At 59.2% G+C, this 20,545-nt stretch overlaps 1 protein-coding gene across 6 annotated transcripts; it reads left to right on the top strand.

The window, feature by feature from the left end:
- Positions 1-214: 214 nt before the first annotated feature.
- Positions 215-20,279, top strand: KCNC4 (potassium voltage-gated channel subfamily C member 4). 6 transcript variants are annotated; one of them, XM_066352602.1, is made up of 5 exons: positions 215-895; positions 11,189-12,125; positions 14,134-14,337; positions 14,687-14,773; positions 20,086-20,200. In XM_066352602.1, exons 1-4 carry the CDS (start codon positions 218-220, stop codon positions 14,728-14,730), a joined length of 1,863 nt encoding a protein of 620 aa, XP_066208699.1. In that variant the 5' UTR covers positions 215-217; the 3' UTR covers positions 14,731-14,773; positions 20,086-20,200. The 6 variants fall into 6 exon arrangements, with proteins under 6 accessions (XP_066208699.1, XP_066208700.1, XP_066208701.1 ...); XM_066352603.1 differs by lacking the exon at positions 20,086-20,200 and adding an exon at positions 16,652-16,675; XM_066352604.1 differs by lacking the exon at positions 14,687-14,773 and having other exon boundaries at positions 11,189-12,101; positions 20,086-20,279.
- Positions 20,280-20,545: the final 266 nt, after the last annotated feature.

Below are 20,545 nucleotides of genomic sequence, written 5' to 3'. Positions count from 1 at the left end.
CGACGCTGCCTGCCCAAACCCCAACCACCTGTGCACCCGAGAAACCCAACTCCTTTTGCCTCGCGCCCCGCGGAGGGGTAGGCACGCCGCAGAGGGGGGCCGCCGCCGCCTCCTGCCTCCTTGTCGTCTCCTCCCCTCCCCTGTCTGACGCTGCCTCCTCGGGAAGGGTGTTTGGAGGGCAGCGGCCGCCCCAAGCCGAAGCCCCGCAGCGCTTCTTATGATCAGCTCGGTGTGTGTCTCCTCCTACCGCGGGCGCAAGTCGGGGAACAAGCCTCCGTCCAAAACATGTCTGAAGGAGGAGATGGCCAAGGGCGAGGCGTCGGAGAAGATCATCATCAACGTGGGCGGCACGCGACATGAGACCTACCGCAGCACCCTGCGCACCCTACCCGGCACCCGCCTCGCCTGGCTGGCTGATCCGGACGGCGGGGGCAGGCCCGAGTCCGATGGCGGCGGTGCGGGTAGCAGCGGCAGCAGTGGTGGCGGGGGCTGCGAGTTCTTCTTCGACCGACACCCGGGCGTCTTTGCGTACGTGCTCAACTACTACCGCACGGGCAAGCTGCACTGCCCCGCCGACGTGTGCGGGCCGCTCTTCGAGGAGGAGCTCACCTTCTGGGGCATCGACGAGACCGACGTGGAGCCCTGCTGCTGGATGACCTACAGGCAGCACCGCGACGCTGAGGAGGCTCTGGACATCTTCGAGAGCCCGGACGGAGGCGGCAGTAGCGCGGGGCCGGGTGACGAGGCTGGCGATGATGAGCGAGAGTTGGCCCTGCAGCGCCTGGGGCCCCACGAGGGAGGCGCGGGTCCTGGCGCTGGGTCCGGGGGCTGCCGCGGCTGGCAACCCCGCATGTGGGCACTCTTCGAGGATCCCTACTCTTCTAGGGCAGCCAGGGTGAGTGGCAGGAGACTGGGTCGTCTCTCAGGGTTGCCCCCGGGGCGCTTGGCAGTGGTGGGAAGGGGCCGGAGAAGCCAGATGGAAACTGACTTACCTTGCCACCTTTCCCTCCTTTTCCCTGCCTTCCATGTGTCCCTAGGGAATCACATCCCCCCACCCTTTCCCCTGCACATCTCATCAGGAGATTGCACACACTTGACTTACTACTTGGACCAGCCTTCTTTGCTGTATCCCTTACCAGCCAGTGGGGTGTCCTTAGCTGAGCCCCTACATCCCCTGCTTTCTGCACAGGTCCCCTGTCCCCATTTACCTCCACTTCCTCCGCAGGGTCAGCGGAGAACTGCAATTAGGTCTTCTGCTGGGTCAGGAAGGGTTTAGGGGATGACTAGGAGGAGTGTTAAACATCTCCCCTATAGTAGGCCCTGGGTTAGCTGCCTCCAGATGGGCCACCTCACTGAAATCCTCCAGCAGCTCACAGTGCTGAGAACTAGTTTTAGAGAGGGAGACACCTGCTTCGGCCTCTTCTGCTCATCAAAGGCAGAGCTGGGACCAGAACCCAGGCCTGTGGTCCAGGTTTGGGAGAAACCTCTTTTTTAGAGTGACAAGATGCCTGCCCTATACAGTGCCTCTAAGGCTTCTTGAACATCTGGGATGTCCTGGCCTCAGCAGGGGTGAGAGGAGAGTTAGACAGGAGGGGCCTGATGTCTGGGCCTGCAGGCTCCCACTGCCAGTGGCCAGCCATGGGCTGCCTGGTGATCAGACCAGATTTCTTGTTGCTTCTTCCTGCTGCAGTGCTGCCTGGCTTACCAGAAGCCCTGGTTCAGGGTTCTGCTTGAAATGGGGGTAAAGGGTGGGTATGGGGTGGCTTGGTTCCTACCCATCACCCCCTCCCCAAGCCAGTCCAGTTTCCCCAGATCCCTTCCGTGGAAGGGGGTGGGTGGGCAGATAGGCTTGGACAGCTGAAACACAATCCTGAAGGATGGCTTTAGAGTCTTTGGAAAAGAGAACCCTGGGGGCGGGTGTCTGATCTCAAGGCCGGCAGCCAGAAGCCTGGCCGGGGTCTGTCTGGGACACGACCTATTGGACATGGACACTGCCTGCTGCTGTGGAAGCTGGTCCTGTCACCTCGGGCATCCCAAGTTGTTATGCTAATGAGTCTCAGAGCCCTGCTGCCCTCCTCAGCACCTCCTGTGCTCTCTCAACCTGGTCAAGGAAGGAAAAGTTCCATTCCACCCCACCCCCTCTAGGAGCGGGCGGGAGACCAGGAAACCGGGCTGCAGGGAAGGGCTAGGCTGGGCTGCTAGACCAGGGCAAATGGATCTGCCGCCTGGAAGAGAACAGAGGAGCAGAGGTCTCGGTGGCCATGGCATGCCCAGCGGGGGGCTGCAGGCGCCCCGGGGCAGCCTCTGGAAGGCAGGGACCCCCTTCAGGACTGAGAGTGAAGATGGAGTTTCTTCCCCTGAGCTCCAAGACCAGCTCAGAAGGTGAGGGCACAGTCGTGTGTCGGCCTGGGTCTGCTGCGAGTTCCCTGGGCTTCTCAGTGCGGTTCCCTGACCCGGCTGGTGCCATCTCCTGGCTGTGTGCATTGGGTGGGGAAGAGACAAGTACAGATAATTCACACTCTTCCAAAGCGGGGCGCAGGGGAGGAGGAGGCAGATTTAACCTGACAGGACGGGACAAGCCAAGGAGGCAGGAATAAGATGAAGTGGTTGAGGGAGCTAGGCCCTAGTCCTGAACATTCAGGGTCTCTCTCTGGGGACTTGTCACCTTCTCAGGTTCTTCCCTCTTAGACTCCAAGGGGCCATACCACCAAAGAGTGGCCCAGGCAGGGGGCTGTGAGTAAGCTCGGAGCCTGTCATCCCCTTGAAGCCCTCCAAGGAGCCCAGCATCCTTTGCGCTTTTGGTGTGGGGTCCCGTCAGTCAGGGCATGCCCTGGGTCAGAAGTTTGGGGCCAGGCAGAGCTCATTCTCCCGCTGAAGCAATGCAGAGACCAGGCTTCAGAGCCATTCAGTGTGGTGTCAAAGGGGCCGAGCCAGCAACCCAGCCCAAGTGTCCAGCCTTCTGCTCGCCGAGAGTGATGCACGCAGCTGCCTGGGACTTTGGTGGCACCCCTGTGCCAAAGAGCACTTCCTCCTGCTAAGGATCCCAGGCAAAGGCAAGCCTTCAGCTCCTCCTGGGACACAGATGAGAGTATGGAATTTTAAAAACTCAGTAACTGCTATTTACTGAGCACACACTCCATGCGTATACTTTGCATTAGTCTCTAATCCTCCTAATAAATTTGCAGTGGCGGTGTTATCCCCACTTAATAGTTGGGAGCTGTGAGGGGTAAACAGCTTGCCTGAGGTCACACCGCCGGATAGTGGCGGGCTATGAATCACAGCCAGGGCTCCTCAACCCCCAGGCCCCGTTCCTCCCATTACAACATGTTTTTTTCTATTGAAGGAGGCAGTTTTCCAGGTGGAGAGGTGGCTCATTTCTTACTCTGGCCTGGGAGGTGTTCTGAGGATCTGCACCTCCCATGGATGACATCAGAAAACCATGGGGCGGATGATGACATCAGAAGGGACACTTACTCTCTTACCCCTCTAGGCCTGAGGGTCTGAGGTGCAGGGCTTCTGGGGCTGTGTGCGCCCCACTCTGACACCTGGGTCCGTGTGCATGCTTCCCTGGTGTGGCCTGCCACGCTGCACGCCTGGCCGTGGGGTCCTCACAGAGGGCCTGCGGGGCTCAGCCCCAGGCATCTTTGCACACAGCACCTGGTAGTGCCTTCTGACAGGACTTGAAACCAGATACCAACGGAAAGTGAGCTGAGCTGATTGTGGGAGCCCGTTGCCTAGCTACTGGCCTGGTCTGGGCAGCCTTTTAGTTCAGACCGAGGTGCTCACCCCTGCTCCCTTCTCTGTGGCCGGGCCCTCCAGCAACAGTGCTGTAGTTCATTTCCCTGGCCTGACCTGGGAGCGGGCACAAGGGTCAAGCTGGTTTTGTCCCCATCCGCTCACTGTCCTCAGTTCCAGGTAGAGTGGAGCTCAGCAGCCACCAGGGTGGCTTCCCAGACCAAGAGGGACCAGTGGCGGTTTTGGCTGCACCCAGAGCTGTAGAATTGGGCCTTCCTCCTCCTCCAAGGGCAGACAGGAGGCCTGATGAATGGGAGCCGGACCCTCCCGTCCATCATGCCCAGTCCGCAGAGGCCCCAGGGGCTGGGGCTGGCTCAGCTCCCTTATCGGCCCTCTTAAGGGTGGTAGTCCTCCTGGACTGAGTTTTCCCACAATGTGTCCCTGCTAAGGAGAGGGCGTGCTGCGCAGCATCCCGCTGCCCCGGGAAGGCAGCTGGAGCTGGTTTTCACATCGATTAAGCCTCTGCTCTGTGTCAGGGTTGTTACCTCTGCTTTCTTCTAGTATCTCATCTGGCCTGTGGGAAGCAGGGATTATTAACCTCAATTTGCAGAGAAGGAAACAGGCCCCGAGGGGCTTGCTCAAGGACTCTTGCTGTCGGTAAACTAGGGTCCAAAGCCAGATCTCATGAATCCGCTCTGCTTACACCGTGGCCTCAGCGCCTTCCCTGGCTTCTGCCTGGAGGCCTCTGATTTAGGAAGGCTCCGGGGTCCCCTCTGCTATCCCCCCACTTCCCTTCTATCTCTCCCTCCAAACTAGAGCTCACATCTCCTCCATCCCCAGAAGTGCCCCCCTCTGAGCCAGCTCTCTTTTTCTCACTGTAGAATTTTCAGAGGACAGGAAGGAAGGAGTCTAGGCGTCCGTGGCCCAGGGAGAGGATGGAAACCAAGGCCATGTAGGGAGCCAGCGCAGAGCTCAGTGCTCTCGCTCCTGCTGGAGGTGCCCGGCTTCTCTGCTCGGGCACTGCCTCGCACCAGCTGGTCGGTGGGCTTGACAGGCTTCGGAACAAGGGCAGGACTCACTGACCGCTCGCCCTCTGGGCTAGGGAGAGCCAGCCAGCTGAGCCCGGGCGCTGACTGCCCTGCCTGCCCCAGCGCCCCTGGAGGGCAGTGCCAGCCAGCCCCAGGGCAGCCCCTCCGCCTACTTGGGGAGTCAGAGGGGTGTCAGGCCAGAGGCCACAGCCACCCCCACACCTGCCCTGAGGCAGCTTCCGTGTCTTCCTGGGTTAGTTTCGTCTTTCCCTCTCTGCTTCTGACAGCCCAGCATTTGCCTCTTGAACATCTTGTCTCTGTATCGTGAGGTGTTTCGGTCACTGTTTGGGGCTGGGTGTCAGGTGGGGGAGGGGATCAGATAAACTTGGGCTCTTTTGGAGAGCTGGGGGAAGAGCAGGCTAGAACAGAGTCAGGCCCCCAGGCCTTGGGAGCGGGGAGCCCCCAGGCCCCTCCCCTCCGCATGGACAGTGTTGGCCTCTGCCCAGCTCCCTACTGGGTTTTTTCAGGTTGGGTGATGGTTACCTGGCCTCTGGCAAGAGTCCCCATCAGGCGGTAGACCTGGCCCAACCCAGAGAGCCGCAGAGTGTGACAGCCCAGGTACCTGGAGTTGTTCCTGGCCACCCCTTTGTCACCTCTCGGTCCCAGTTAGCGAGACTGACCATCTCTCCGCATAACAGGTTCCCCAGGACCAGGAGAAGGAGCCAGCAGCCGCCTTGGCCCCAGTCATTCAGAAAACCTTTACTGAGCACCTACTACATGCCCGACACCACGCTGGGTTCTATAAATATCTAGACGAGACAGAGGTGGAGCTTATTCCTGAAAAGAGCCAGGTCAGATACAGTAGTAGCAGTCGGGGGGGAAATTAGGTGACAAGAAATAGTAATGATAATACAAGATGGGTCAGGAGAGGTGTCCCAGTAGTCTTAAAAAAAACAAAGTTCAATCGGAGGTAAGAGGAAGAAGTGGTAAGTTCCACCCCTGCCTGGGACAGGGTTGGGGGCGGCGTGCAGGGAAGTTCCTACCAGGAAATAGAAGGTAAGCTGGGAGGCCCTGCAGGATAATGACTTCGCTCCCTTCAGTAATTTTTAGAAGGAGGCAGGTTATAAATAAGTTTGCAATGTGGGTAGTGTTTACCCATGCCGAGTTAGGGAAGAGGGGAGCTTCCTGGCCAGGAGAGCAGCTGGAGCAGAGATAGGACAGCTTGGGACACGGATGGGCAATATTTGGCCGGGTAAGATCTTGGCCAGTGGTCTAGGCTGGACTGGTTCCTTCTGGGGCTGGGACTCGTTGCCTGTAGGCAGCTCATTGGCCCTGAGAGGCCCAAGTGCTGGCTTGGCAGGAGGTGGGATCAGGTTGAGGCTGACTCTGGACACTGGAACCAGGGAGTCCTGGCTCAGGATGGGAGGGGCCCGGGGCCAGGTTCTGCTCCTAGAAGAGCAGGGGGCGGGTCTCTCGGCTAGAACCTGGCCTCACAGTGCAGGCCGGGTCTCTCGGCTAGAACCTGGCCTCGCAGTGCAGGCCGTACTCCAGGAGCCCCGGGACAGCTCAGAGGTGCCTTGCCTTGCAGACTCCGCTCCTTTCCCCCTCTTTGCCCCCCAGGGCTGCCCACTTCCTGCCCAGCATTCCCTGGGCACTAGGATCTCATTTCCGCAAAAGGCTCAGTTCATCTCAGCCCCACTGATCTTCCTCTGCAAGTGCCTTTCGCTGTGTTCTCAAATTTCTTTTCTCCTACACTTCATCCTTAATATAGGTTTTTTGGGTATGAGTCTCCTTATGTTTATCTGTCCATCTGTCTCCTTGGCCCTTCCTCCTTGGGCTCCCCTCCCCTGCCCCCGCTGGTTGTATGCAGTTCCCAGTGACTGGTGTCTGTCGCCTCCCAACCACCCCCCGGCATGTGCCGGATTCCTGACACACTCTAGGCTCTGTGCTGAGTTTTATAAATATTATTTCTTTTAATTCTCAAAACAGCCCTATAAGGTAAGTACTATGCTCAGCCCCTCAACACATCAGGTATGCTGTAGCCTCAGGGCCTTTGCACTGCCCGTTTCCTCTGCCTCTCGGCTCTTCAGAATCATCTCATAACTCTTTCAGTCTCTGCTTAGATGTCACCTTAGCATTGAGGCCTTGCCTGACCGCCCTATTTGAAATATCTCCCCCACCTCACATTCCTTACCCCCTCTGGTCTTTATTTTTCTCCCTAACACTTATAACATCTGACATACTCTGTATTTTACTTTTTTTATGGGTTGACAGTCTCCTTCCCTTAGAATGTAAGGTCTAAAGGACAGGTATATCTTGTTTTGTTTCCTGCTTTCCTCAGCCTCCGGAATAGTCATTTTTATGAACAAAGATCAGAGAGGTTAAGAAACTTGCCCGAGGTTTCCCAGGAAGTAAGGCGTGGAGCCCGACTTGCACCCAGAAGTGTGTGACTTGACATGTCCCTCAAGGACAGTCCTAGTATGAGCTTGGTGGAGAAGTCTGGTCACCGGGCTGTCTCACTAGCTGAAACACCTGAGGTCCTGGGGACAGGAGGGTCCCCAGCCAGCCAGTGTGAGGGGCCCAAGGGGAGCGGGAAGCTCGGAGGAGCAGTGGCTTCCTGCCCAGAGGCGCGGCGTCTCCTGTCCTGGGTGGTGAGACCCTCCTGCACCCTCCCAGCTGCCAGGAGAGGAGCCAATACCAGCCGTCCAGTTCACACAGCAGCTTTCCGCTTGGGCAGCTGTGACTTCTTTCCCGCAGAATTGCGCCCTCGGGCAGTGGGAGAAACTAACAGCTTGGGCCATGGGAACCAGGGCAAGCCACTTCTCCCCCTGCCCCAGGAAGGGATTTGAACCGGGGCGGCCTTTGGAATCCTTTTCACTTCTAAAAGGCAAGGATCTTATGAGGTTTTTGGTTTCAGACCCAACTCGCCTTCAGAAGTGGCATGCAGGGTCTTGGAGGCCCCACACCTCCCTCTGTCGGCATTTGCCGAGCTCTCCTGTGCACCAGACACTTGCCACGGGCAAGCTCATTTAATCCCACGGTAACGGACGAGGCGGGTACTAGCACCGGCCCTGCTTTGTAGCGAGGAGACGGGCACAGAGGACACCATCTACTTGGTTGATGGCAGGACCAGGCATTGTGACTCCAGGACTCCTGAGCTGTGCTCTCTAGCTTGGCTCCCTGGAGGACTGTGGTCCTCCTTGGTGGGGGCTGATGGGAAAGAGGCTGTAATGCACATCCAGCTGTGTGGGGTGGCCTGGTGGGGGCTGAGCAGGAGGCTCAAGGCCTTGACCTCTAACTAGGGTGATGCTGCCTCTTCCCTGGGCCTTTTGTTTTTGTCCCAGGAAGCACCCTCCCTCCCCCCCCCCCCCCAGTCAAGACAGTGGAAGAAGAAAGCCCTGTCCCTGCCACCAGAGGGGAGGGGTTGATGAAGGGCCCCTATTGCAAGCAGGGCCACCACTAACAAAATAATTCTGCTTGGACAGTGGCTTAAGGGAGAAAGGATTAATTTGGGCCCTGAAGAAGGACCCACCTGGGGCAACGTGCCAGGGTCCAGGTCCCTGCCCCTGACATGACTCAGCCTCAGGTCTGCCTGTCTCCTCGGGGAACAGGGACTTCCTGGGGCTGCCGGTCCTGGAGAGGTCGAAGGGGAGACTGAGGCCCCACCACATGTCGTCCAGGAGTGGACTGTCCCCTCCTCCTGTCGTTTGGTAGAGGGCCAACTGGAAAGAGCTCTGAGCTGAGGGGCGTGGCCTGTTTGATCCTGAGCGAGTCTTTTGGTCTCTTGTGCCTCCCTTACCCTGAGAAGTGGGCAGATGTGGCTGCCCTCGACCACCCTCCTGAGAGGTGGAAGTGCGGTTTAGAAGTGACTACATGGCACAGTTCTGTGTTTAAAAACAAAACAAAAAAACTGAAGTGAGGGAACACGGCAGGAATTCAGGGGGTACTCCCTAACGCAGGCGGGGTCATTTGCACTCGCTGGGCCAGCCACAGGAGGACCCAGGGCGGCTGCGCAGCATGGGGGGTGGGGGTGGGGGTGGGAGGGAGGCTCCCTGGCCCTGTGGGGGAGACTGGCCCAGGCCACACACTCCTCCCTCCCCCTCTCCTTCTCTGCACCCTTTGCTTCGCCCTGTGGCAGCTCTTCCTCAACTTGTTTTTCCAAATCACTAATTACCTTCACACCCGGCTCCCAGGTGGGCCAATCTCCTGGCTCACTTTTCCTCAGAGCCAGCTCCCATTTCCCATGCTTCCTGGCAGAGCTGGGCTGTGCTGTGTCCACCCCTGACCCCAGCCCCCTGTGCTTCTGGGCAGAGGGGTGGCACCAGGACTGCAGGCTCCCCACGTCACCATGGCCCCTGGAAAGCTCCTCTCTGGATGCTCGTGGAGGCCTCTAGGCTGCACCTGTTTGCCTAATGCAATGCCCACACCTGCCTGTATTGCCATGACAGCCCGTTTCTCAGGGGAAGAGTAAGGAGGCCAGGAAAGGAACTTGAAATTTACCTTCATAAATTTCAAGAGTGTCTGTGGGGTGCTACTCCCCTCCCGTCCCCTTCCACGCTTTACCTGATCAGCCCGTCCATGTTCAAGTGTAAATAAGTCTTAGCACGGGGTGGGTGTCTGTCCTAAGCCGTAGGTCCACATCCCGAAGGGTGATAGTCCTCAGCAGCTGGCTGGAAGCGGGGCTGCCAATTCAGAGAAGACTTTCCCAGGCCTGCGGACTGACCCTGCCCACCTGGCAGGTGTGCAGATTGGTGTGAAGAGAAGGTATAGTCTCTGAAATTAAGCAATGCGGAATTCAAGTCATTTCCCTCCCTCCCAGGCTGTGTGACGTTAGGCGAGTACATAACCTCTCTGACCCCAGTTCCTCCATCATAAAACGGGATGGTGAGGCCTGCTTCCCAGGAACACTGGGAGGACTGCAGGCAGTAATACAGTGGGAATGGCCCACTGTACCAGGCGCAGAACAGACAGCGGGTGAGGGTTCGTTCCCAGAGTTCCCTCCGCAGACGCGCTCCTGCCCCGGAAGTCCTGGGAGATGCTTCTTGCCTCATTTTCCCAGACCCGCCCGCCCGTGTTCTCGATTGGTGTTTTATGGCAGTAAGAACAGGGTGTGTCCCCTCCCCCATCCTGGAGCAGACTCCTAGGTTGGAAAGCAGCTCTGAGAGGCACCATTAGATAGGGCAGTGCCATGGCCAGGTGAAAGTTGGGCTTGGGGGTTATCAAGTGGCCGCGGGGCTGTGGTCCTCTCTCACCCCCCAATTTTGGCTCAGCTCTGTTCTCAGGGAGGACGCCCACCCCCCACCCACCAAGTAGAACAGGCAGCATCATGGGCGCTGGACCGCAGCAACAGGCACCCTGACAGTGGTGAGTGGCATCACATGAATAACAGATGAAGGCTGCATAATTGGTGTTATTACACATGCATTTCATCTCCATTCATAATGATTAGGCACTTAAACCCAGCCGTTCCTCTGCCATGTGCCACTGTCATCATTCTAGCCGCGATCCCAGCAGCCGTCTGGACCAGCCGCTGCCACACTCCGATCCTAACGGGTGCGGTTATTTTTGTTTGGAGCTCAGGGTCCCGGAAATGTCAGTGCTTGGGAGTGGGAGGAGTGGTTATTCTGGGCAGACGCTCCGGTCCCTTGCCCTGGAAACTGCTGTCTTCCTTCAGGTGTTTCTCGCTGTCAGGGCAGTTGGCTGGGATATCCTAGGGTGAGAGGCAAGAAAGAGGGGCTTGGACTTGGGGCTTCCAGAGGTGGGTCATGCCCAGAGCTTAGTGGGTTTGGCTGGCACGCAGACAGAGGCCCAGGGTCACTCCCTCCAGCCCCTGGCCTGGGGGCACAGTCTGTGTTGCAGCTGCCCCCCCCCCCCCAGGATTTCTCACTCAGTTGGTTGGGGTGGGGCCTGAGAATGAGCATTTCTAACTAGTTCCCAGGTGCTGTTAACACTGCCTTCAAGCCTGGGTGCTCCAAGTGTGGTCTATGGACAGACAGCCTGACCTGAGGGCCTGTTAGAAATGCAGAATCACAGGTCCTGCTCTGACCTCCAGAATCAGAATGGCGTTTTAACAAGATTTCCTAGTGATTTACACACCAGTGACAGCTTGAGGAGCCTTAAAGCACAACTGGGTTAGAGATGGGCGGAGCTAGGCAGTGAGCAGGGCTGGACAGCTATGGTCAGTTGCTTCTGGCCAAGAGTAGCCTCGCACTTTTAGGCCCTGGGACAAAGATTGAGAAGTATTGTCTTAAAGGTAACCCAAGGAGGAGGGGATTGCTCCTGACTGTGTGCTTTAATCCCACCTCCTACCATCTATCTAAGGGACTACCTGGTGACCCATGTTCCCACCACCCTCTCTAACCGGAGGTCCCTGGGCCCACCCATCCCTGTCTGACAGCTGCCCGCACTCTCCACCCCACCCACAGGTGGTGGCCTTCGCCTCCCTCTTCTTCATCCTGGTCTCCATCACCACCTTCTGCCTGGAGACCCACGAGGCCTTCAACATCGACCGCAACGTGACGGAGATCCACCGCGTGGGGAACACCACGAGCGTGCACTTCCGGCGGGAGGTGGAGACGGAGCCGGTCCTGACCTACATCGAGGGCGTGTGCGTGCTGTGGTTCACGCTGGAGTTCCTGGTGCGCATCGTGTGCTGCCCGGACACGCTGGACTTCATCAAGAACCTGCTGAACATCATCGACTTCGTGGCCATCCTGCCCTTCTACCTGGAGGTCGGGCTGAGCGGCCTGTCATCCAAGGCGGCCCGCGACGTGCTGGGCTTCCTGCGGGTGGTGCGCTTCGTGCGTATCCTGCGCATCTTCAAGCTGACGCGCCACTTCGTGGGGCTGCGCGTGTTAGGCCACACCCTACGCGCCAGCACCAACGAGTTCCTACTGCTCATCATCTTCCTGGCGTTGGGCGTGCTCATCTTCGCCACCATGATCTACTACGCCGAGCGCATTGGCGCCAGGCCCTCTGACCCGCGGGGCAACGACCACACCGACTTCAAGAACATCCCCATCGGCTTCTGGTGGGCCGTGGTCACCATGACGACGCTGGGCTACGGGGACATGTACCCCAAGACGTGGTCAGGGATGCTGGTGGGGGCGCTGTGTGCACTGGCTGGGGTGCTCACCATCGCCATGCCCGTGCCCGTCATCGTCAACAACTTCGGCATGTACTACTCCCTGGCCATGGCCAAGCAGAAGCTGCCCAAGAAACGAAAGAAGCATGTGCCGCAGCCGCCCCAGCTCGAGTCACCCATCTACTGCAAGTCCGAGGAGACCTCGCCCCGGGACAGCACCTACAGTGATACCAGCCCCCCTGCCCAGGAAGAGGGTATGGTCGAGAGGAAACGGGCAGGTGAGGTTGGAGGGAGGGAAGGAGAGCCACCTCTCCTACAGTGGCCGTGGGCGTCCCCAGGTGGTCCTCTGCCCTTGGAATCTGGAATTGTGCTGTACTGCCCTGGGCTTCCCTCGGTGTAACACATGCCTTTAGGAGGGCAAAGTACCGAGGCCGAATCTGTCTGTCCTCTGGTTCTCTGATCGCTTCCTAAGTATCAAGGTCTGTGGAGTGAGTATTCCACTGAACTTAGGCTGCAATGGGCCATATCTGGGGCTATAAATTGAAAGCCTAGGTTTCTAATCTCATCTTGCCCACTGTGCTGTGTGCCCTGAGGCCAGTCACTCACCCTCTCTGGGTGTAGCTTCCTCATCTGTAACATGGGAATGATATTAATATTCTACCCCCAAGACTTTGCTGAGACCCAAACAAATGACAGAAACGAAAGACCTTTGACATGTTAGAACCGCTTTGCAACTATCAGGCGCTGTCAGGATTAGCTGGAGAGACGGGCAGCTGTTCTTCCAAGGTGCGTCCGCACAGGAATCCTTTCTCTCCAAACGTTCGAGTCTGCTGCCTCTTGGCTGAATAAATGTGATAACGTAACAGTAGTGGGAGGCTGCCTTCTGTTCAGCACAAGCTAGACTGAGTCCTGGGCTCAGGGCTTAACGGGAGATGGAAGGGACCCAGAGACAGGGGCCCAGGCAGTGCCGGGAAGGGTTGCAGCAACTGGTGTCTGCGTCTCGGAAGGGTTGGGCCTGAGGATCTGGACCCTGTTCTTCAAGGAAGGGAAAAGCCACCCGGGAAAGCTTGCCTCCGCCTGAGTCAGGAGATGGGAAGGGAAGTTGGCTAGACCCTTGGCAACGCGGAGTTAGGTCAGAGTGAGAACCTAAGTGTCGGGTACGGGATGGGCCCCTAAGAGAAATCGGAATTCCTGGTATGGTGGACTGTTGGGAACTAGGCCATCGGGGAGCTGGGGGTGGGCCTGACACGAAGGTAGCAGCTGCAGGCTAGGCTCTGTGGGCAAAGTAGGACTCATGCTCTAGCAGGTGCCTGACTGGGGGGCACTCACCCATGGCCTGGTAGGTGGGTGCCCATCATACATGCTGAAGCCACTCTGCCTGGGGCCATTCGTGGGCCTGGGTCTCCCATAGACCTTGATGGAACAGCAAACATCAGGCTCCCCTCTGCTCCCCCACCCTGAAGACAAATCTCCCAGCTAGTACGACAGGAAGTTTCAGCTGTACCCGGAGGCCCATTTAGGGCTCAGAGGGAAACTTAATATCACAGTGTGCAAGTCCATGGCCAGCCGCCGAGTGCACACTAACCTATGGCCGTCAGCCGTGCCTTAATCTGACCGTCACCGCTTGGCTACGGTGAGGGCACAGTTGGCCAATGCTGGGGCTACTGCCTTCAGGCTGAGTACTCCCCCACTGTCCGGATCCAAGGGCCCAGCTTCACCTACACTGCTGCCTGACGCAGCAGGAGCCTGGGTGAACAGCCCACAACAGTGGGAGTTGAACTGGAGCGCTCTCCCCACCAGGGTCCCCAGACACAGGTGAGCCCCAAGCGCAGAGCGCTGACTTCCTCAGGCTGCCTGGTAAACAGGAGAATCTGCCTTCAGGTGGTCCGGGCAGGTGGCTGTGGAAGCCACTCTAGTGGTACAGCCCAGTAGTGTCACCTGTCACCCCAACAAGACAAGCATTCCCTGAGGGAGTGCAAACTCATCAAATGTCAGCCTGAGCCAGACCCAAGAAGGAAGCAGAGCCTGCCTCCCGCCAGGGGCCAGTCCCCTGGGGACCACCCGCAGCAGACATGGGGAGTCCCTGCTTAGGGTTTCTGTGACCCTATCTCCCAGGAAAGAAGCCAGCATCCTGCCCCCTGCCCCCAGGACCAGGCCCACTCCTTGGGCCCCCTCCTCAGGTTGGAAAAGCGACATGCTAGGTCTAGGATCTGGGTGACCCCAGGTGACCCCATGAGGAGGGCCTGGCCAGCTCTCATGCACTGTCCTTTCTCTCTGGCCCCTTAGACTCCAAGCAGAACGGCGAGGCCAACGCGGTGCTGTCCGATGAAGAGGGAGCTGGCCTCACCCAGCCCCTGGCCTCCGCCCACACCCCAGAGGAGCGCCGGGCCCTGCGACGCTCCGGCACGCGGGACAGAAACAAGAAGGCCGCCGCCTGCTTCCTGCTCAGCGCGGGGGACTATGCCTGTGCCGATGGTAGCGTCCGGAAAGGTATGGCTCCCCAGGCCGGGCAGGTGGGGAGCCCCCCCGCAGAGCTGGGCCTCCCCATGTACCCCCACAAAGCTTGAGGTCCCCTCCTCCCCTCAGGCCATGGCCACCATCTCCTGGGCCCTGGACGGGCCCCCACTTTTAGGATGGGTGCCCTGATCTTCCAGCCCCTGATTTCCGTCGAAAGGCCTGCAACCTCCCCAGAATATACACACAGCCCACGCCCCAAGTGCCCGCAGGGAAAACGTGCTGACCGAGGGGACGTGGGATCAGGGGTGCCAGCCTCTCCCCTCCGTTTTGTCTCCTTCTCTTCCTCTGGCTCCTGCTGTGACCTTCTGGCCTGGCTTCCCAGAGTCACTGCCTGCCTTTCCCTTGGCCTCCCTTAAGCACAGCTAAGGCTCCCCCAAGTGAGCGGGCCCAGCAACACTCAGGAGTCAGGGTAAGAACAGTGTGCTGGTGTGAGGTCCCCCGGCACAGGCCCGCTCCGTCCCACACCGGGGCCTGGGGCCCAGGAGGGGCTGACCTGGCTCTGCAGGCTCCTGGGATGTGATCTGAATACAGCCAGAGGGTGACAGGGAGTGGGGTGGACAGGGAGAGGGGGTCTCCTCTGAGGTGTGTTCTGCAGGATTTGCAGAATGCAAGGGGGCAGCCCATGGCCTCCTGTCACGGAAGGCTGCATTGTCATCCGAAGAGCCCGAACCGTCACAGGCCCCGCAGAAGCGGGCAGTGGAGTTAGGGTTCCCAGCCTGCAAGGTGGGGCAGGAGCCGTCAAGGATGGCTGAGGGCCAGTAGCGGCCAGCGACCAGGGACCTCATGACCAGGTGCTCCTCTGCCCCGTCCCTGATCGCCCTTTTGGTCTTTCTTGCCCTGTCCTGTGATCTGCTCTCCTTCAGTACCTTGCCTAGTTCCAGGACCAACCCTGACTCCCCCAAAGCAAAGCTTTACCTTGGTCCTTGGGTCACTTAACCAACCCCCCTTCACCCCCGGCGCCCCTGCCACTTCCCACAGTCCCCAAACCTCAGACTAAGCCTGGGCTAAATGAGGCAGGGTAGTGGCCACTGCAGGAATAGCTTGTGGTGCCTCAGTTACCCCAGGGATGTCCCCCAGTCTGTCCAGTCCATGCGGCCTCCAGAGTAACCTTCCCAGGCCCTGTCCCGGCCTGCTCAGCGCCACCGTTCCCACAGGAACCCCAGGGCGCCTGGGCCTACCGGGCCCTGGGAGGTGTGTGTCAGCATACACCCTGCCGGGTGTCCGAGCAGGAGCTGCGGTCTGGCCGCTGGAAGGAGGGGGTCCAGAGGCCCCAGCGGAAGGGCTGCAGGTGGCTGTGCTCAGACCATGACCCCCTCGCCTGTGTCCCTCTGGCCTCCCTTGGCCTCTGCGTGCCCCAGTCCTCTGGCTCTGGAAGTGTCACTCTCCTGCTCCCCACCCCAAACATGCAGTGGCTTCCACTGTGTCCTGTTCAGACCCAGACCCTGCTCCGGCTGGAGCCCACTAAGCAGCCAGCCCAGGATATGAGGAGGGGGACCCGCCCTCCTGTTGGACTTGAGCACCCTGCCTTCATCCCAGCGTGGTGGAAGTAATGGAGTGGAAGAGGCTGTGAGGGTGCACGGCCGGAGGGCCCGGGGCGTGTGGGGAGCAGGCGACCCCCGGGGAAGGGGCTGCCCGCGTGTGTGCATGGCGCCCGCGTCCCACCACATCTTTCTGGGTGCTTGTCGGGGCCCAGCTGCTCTATTTTCAAGATGCCTTCACACTGCTTCTTGGCAACAAGCGTGTAGCTCAGCCAATTAGAGTGACCTTCCAGAGGGAACAGGTGGGTTGCTGGGAAACAGGCCCTGCTGTGCGCACTCGGCAACTTTTCCCCGTGCCAGACCATGCCGCACTCACTTCTCTGCGCTCGGGCTGCGTTCAGGACCAGGAGTGCGTGGGCACAGGCCTCTTCCTTCCCCGCCCAGAGCCCGTTGCAGGCCTCTAGCTGCCCATGTGTCAGTGGAGGACTCCTGGGAAGAGGGTGGCAGGTGCTGACTAGGGCTTTTCCGGGTCAAGAAAGGAGGGTGCTGGGGTCTTTGTGCTGGAGGAGAACTTAGCTGGAGACAGCGGCAGGGCCAAGGTCAACTGGGTGTGTGCCCCTGGAGTCTGTCTTCAGGAGCCCAGGTGACCCAGGGACCAGGAAAAGTCAGGGAGCATTTCCCAGGTAAGCCAGCCCCTCCACCCAGCCTGGGCCACCTGCCCTGGAGGGTCCCCTAGACGAGCATGGATGCCATGGAGCCACTCAGGTGAGGGGCGTGCCCTCTGATCCCTGTGCCTTTTCTTCACCAAGGCTGTGAAAAGTCCAGGAGTCTAAACAACATAGCCGGAGTGGCTGGAACCAGTCTGGGGCTGTCTCCGCTGGCATCGCGATACAGCTCACCCTACTCTCCAAGAAAGCTCCTCCTCCCTCTCCCCACCCACCCCCTCACCAGCCCGCCTCCCAGACACGTGGCCCCTTAGCTACACGGCGGCCCTCTGGGCTGCACACACGGGCAGGCGCACTCAGGCTCACCAGCCCCCACTTCTCCTGGGGCCAGTGGGAGGCCAGCGGGTGCCCAGCAGGGTGCAGGAGAATTCAGACCCCCAAGCCTTCCTCCATAGCACCCAGCTTTCTAAAATGTTCAGGTCTGGGTCCTCAGAGCAGGAGGAGATTACTCTCAGGGCCCCCCATTCTGAGCTGGGGGAGGCAGAACCCCCAGGACCTGTCTCTCAGCCCTGCCCCCCCCCCACAGTCCCACCTTAAATCACAGCAAGTACATTTCCATTCTTTGTGGCCTTCAGCTAGTAACCAAACAGCCTACACCAAATGTCTCTGTCTGTCTGTCTGTCTGTCCATCCCACACTCAGACCAGCAAGAATAAGGCTGTCCTGTGTGGGACATCTCTGCTGGTGTCTCCCAAGAGGAGCAGTTTCCCCGCCCCCTTCCAGGAGAAGAGGCTTGATGTTCTCCAGCTCTGGCCTAGGGCACAGGTGGGGCCCCTGGAGCCCAGGCTTGGCTGCCCGGGCACAGGAGGCACTCCTGTCCAGGTGACACCCAGCGGTGAGGCCCGGAGTCCCAGCTGTGCCCCGAGCCTCAGCATCTCTCGCCATGCTGCTTCTCTGCTTCCACGACAGTGCTTCCTCCCCTCTCTGCTGCCTCACTCCCAGCCCAGCCTCTGAGTTGCCGGCCGCTCCCACCCAGCCTTTGCGCTCCGTATCGCTGCCAGAACCAGAGACTCATCTAATTTCTATAATTAAGTGTATTCATTTACCTAACGAGCCCAGGAGCACAACAGGTTTGTGAGTCATTGTGTGAGCAGGGGTGCGCCCTGGGCAGGGGCAGCTGAGGGGTAGTGTGGGGACAGAGCCATCCTGCTCCCGCCTCTCCTGCAGGGCACCCTGCCACTCCCGGGGAGGGCCGAGCCTCGGGGCTCCTCCCCCAGCAATGCCCAGAGCTGGACCCTCCGCAGCCCCGGGACCAAGGGGCACCACAGCCCAGTCACTTCCTGTTTCACCTAATGGGAATGAGACCTGACAGCAGAGCCGTGCGCCTGGCAATTTTTAGAGTCAGATTATGCAACTTTGTTGAGGGAATGACTAAGTAAGGTCCTTATCTGCTTCTCCCAGGGTGGGCAAAGGTAGGTATGGCAGGACAGTGTCCAGGAGGATGCTGGGAAGTCAGGGCGCATCCCGAAAGGCGAATGGGGCAGGAAGGTCGGACCGCCAGGAGCATCCCCATGCCGGTGTCTTCTTCAGTCTTGGGCAGACACGGACTTTGCTTTCCAGAAAGGTCTATTCCAGGTGGCAGCTGGGATAGCCCAGCCCTGCTGTGGTCTCTGGGGCCTGTCTCCCACTTTCTCTCAGAGTGAAGTGTCCCCCTACAACTTGAGAAGGTACAAGGCTATGCATGCAACCGCGCTTAAGAAGGAACAGGTCTCTTTAGGGGACAGGGACAGGAAAGCCCTGTGGATCAGGATGGAGATGCTGGATATGTTCTCCTCTCACCCCTGGGCCAAGTCTGAGGGCCCAGCGGCTCCTTTGTTAGGACAAGGTCAGTCCTGCCCCTAGCAGGGCTCCCTGGCACTGGGGTCGTGGCTCTGATGAGGCCGTGATGCGCTAGGTGTCCGGTTTAGCACAGGCTGCACAGCTATTTTCTCCTCTGGCTGCATTTCTGGTTCAGGAGCCGAGGCGGCTGTTTCTGTGGCAGCCCTCAAGTTGTCAGGAGCCCAAGTTTCCACGGCACCCACCGCCTCCTTCCCGCCCACAGGGACCGGCATGCTCGCGGCACCCCTGTGATAGGCACCGATGTCCTGGGCAACACGATGCGGTAGTGCCTGGCTGGAGCCCTGAGTGCCTTGGAAGAGGGGCTCCCACACTGCCCCCCCCCCCGCCCTGGGCCCCTGGCTTCCATAGGGGAGACCCAGGACTTAGCTAACGGCAAAGCTAAGTAGGCTGTCTGTCCCTTGACCTCTCGGGACCTGGGCCTGGAGCTTACAGAGGAGACCTGGGCTCTGCCCGAGGAGGGAGCGGCCTGCAGGGCCTCCAGCTGGCCCAGGTCTCAGGCCTCCTTCCTCCAGGGAAGGCTCTCCCTTCCCCACAACCTGAGAGCACAGTTCACTTCTCCTTGGGTTTTCACTTGGGCCTGTACCCATTACTTGGCTTCTAGAATTCTTTCGTCTAGGGCTGGGGGCCCAGTGTCCCTGCAAAGCCGGGAAGCAGCCCAGTGTGTCCCAGGGCTACAGGCAACCCTAGAGGCCACTTCTCAGTCCCCACGTTTCTGAAGAGAGTGACTGAGCTGGAACCAGAGGGAAAGGTGCCTATTCAGCCTAGAGCCCAGGCTGCATGGGGTGCGGGTGGGGGTTGGGGGGGTCACAAATCAGCCGAGAGCCAGGGCTGCCCTACTGCAGGCTTCCTGAGAGGAGGGCCCCTGCTCTGGGCAGAGTGTCACCTCACAGAGTCCCTGCCCCACTCCCCTGTGCTGGTGCCGGGAAGGTAGGGAAGGGGAAGGCCCAAGCCGCTGACTTCCCAGGAGGAGGTGGGATGTCCAGCGGGCTCACCGAGGGGTTTGTTTTCTCAACCAGATTCTGCTCTTGGACCTTCTCTCTTGAGATGGGCGCGTTCATGCTCCCCGACCCTCCCTGTCAGCGTTCTGTTCTGGCAGATTGAGGAAGGGGGGCTGGGCACACACACCCTGGAACACTCAGACCTGTGGAACAATGGAAGGGCCTCAGGTGGCGGCGGCAGATGGAGCCATGTGGGGGGGGAGGTTTAGCTGCGCTGGCAGCAGCCCAGGTGATGGCTCGTGGGTTGCAGGCCAACCAGGAATTTACCCCGCTGCCGCATGCCGGGCTGCAGAGCTGGGGTCCCTCTCTCTCCTGCACTGAAGCTGTGAAGACTTGGGCTAGTGGTTCCTGGAGCTCATTACCTGAGCACGTGTGGGATGGGCTGTAACACCCCCTGGGAGTCACCTTGGCCCAGAGCTGGGTCAGCAGAGGGGTGATGAAGAGGCTCTCCCTGACCCGTCCCTGCTCCTCATGGCCTCAGCCCTGGGTCCCTGTGCTGTCCAGCTCTGCTCCTGGCCTCCTCTCCAGCCCACAGCCTGTGGGGCGGCGGCTGCCTTCCTTTTAACAACTCAGTCTTTGTCTCCCTTTCTTTTGCTGACCTCCTTGCCCTCCACCCCCGGAAAGCAATGTTGAGCCGAAAGCGCGTGCCCCAGTGTCTCACACCTGTGCTCTTTAAACACAGAGACCTGCCAGGACGCCCTCTCGGCCAACTATGCCCAGGCTGAAGTCCTCACCCTCTCTTAAAGCGGCACCTACGTCAGAGACAGGCAGACAGACAGAAAGCCAGAAGCTTAGGGAAACTGAAACCCAAGCAAGAATCTTTCGCTGGGAAAGACTCAGACATCCTTGTTGGCACAGGACTGATGGAAAACCTCCCGTGTGACCCTCGGGGCCCGGAGCCATCCGGGTCTGCCATTTTGTTCTGTTGTACATTGAAGAGATATATATGCACATATAGTATCTATATTCATACATACTATACTCTTGTGTGTAGTGCACGTGCTATCGGTGGTCTGTCTTTGTTAGGCTGTCTTCCTAAGCCTGTGCCCCTCCCCCAGACCCCCATCCTCTTCCCTCCCTTCCCTGACTGCTTGTTTCTGCTGTGTGTGTGTGTGTGTGTGTGTGTGTGTGTGTGTGTGTGT

The sequence above is a fragment of the Saccopteryx leptura genome, chromosome 11, assembly GCF_036850995.1.
Source record: "Saccopteryx leptura isolate mSacLep1 chromosome 11, mSacLep1_pri_phased_curated, whole genome shotgun sequence".
Classification (NCBI taxonomy): domain Eukaryota; kingdom Metazoa; phylum Chordata; class Mammalia; order Chiroptera; family Emballonuridae; genus Saccopteryx; species Saccopteryx leptura.
This window is presented reverse-complemented; position numbering and strand designations above follow the sequence as displayed.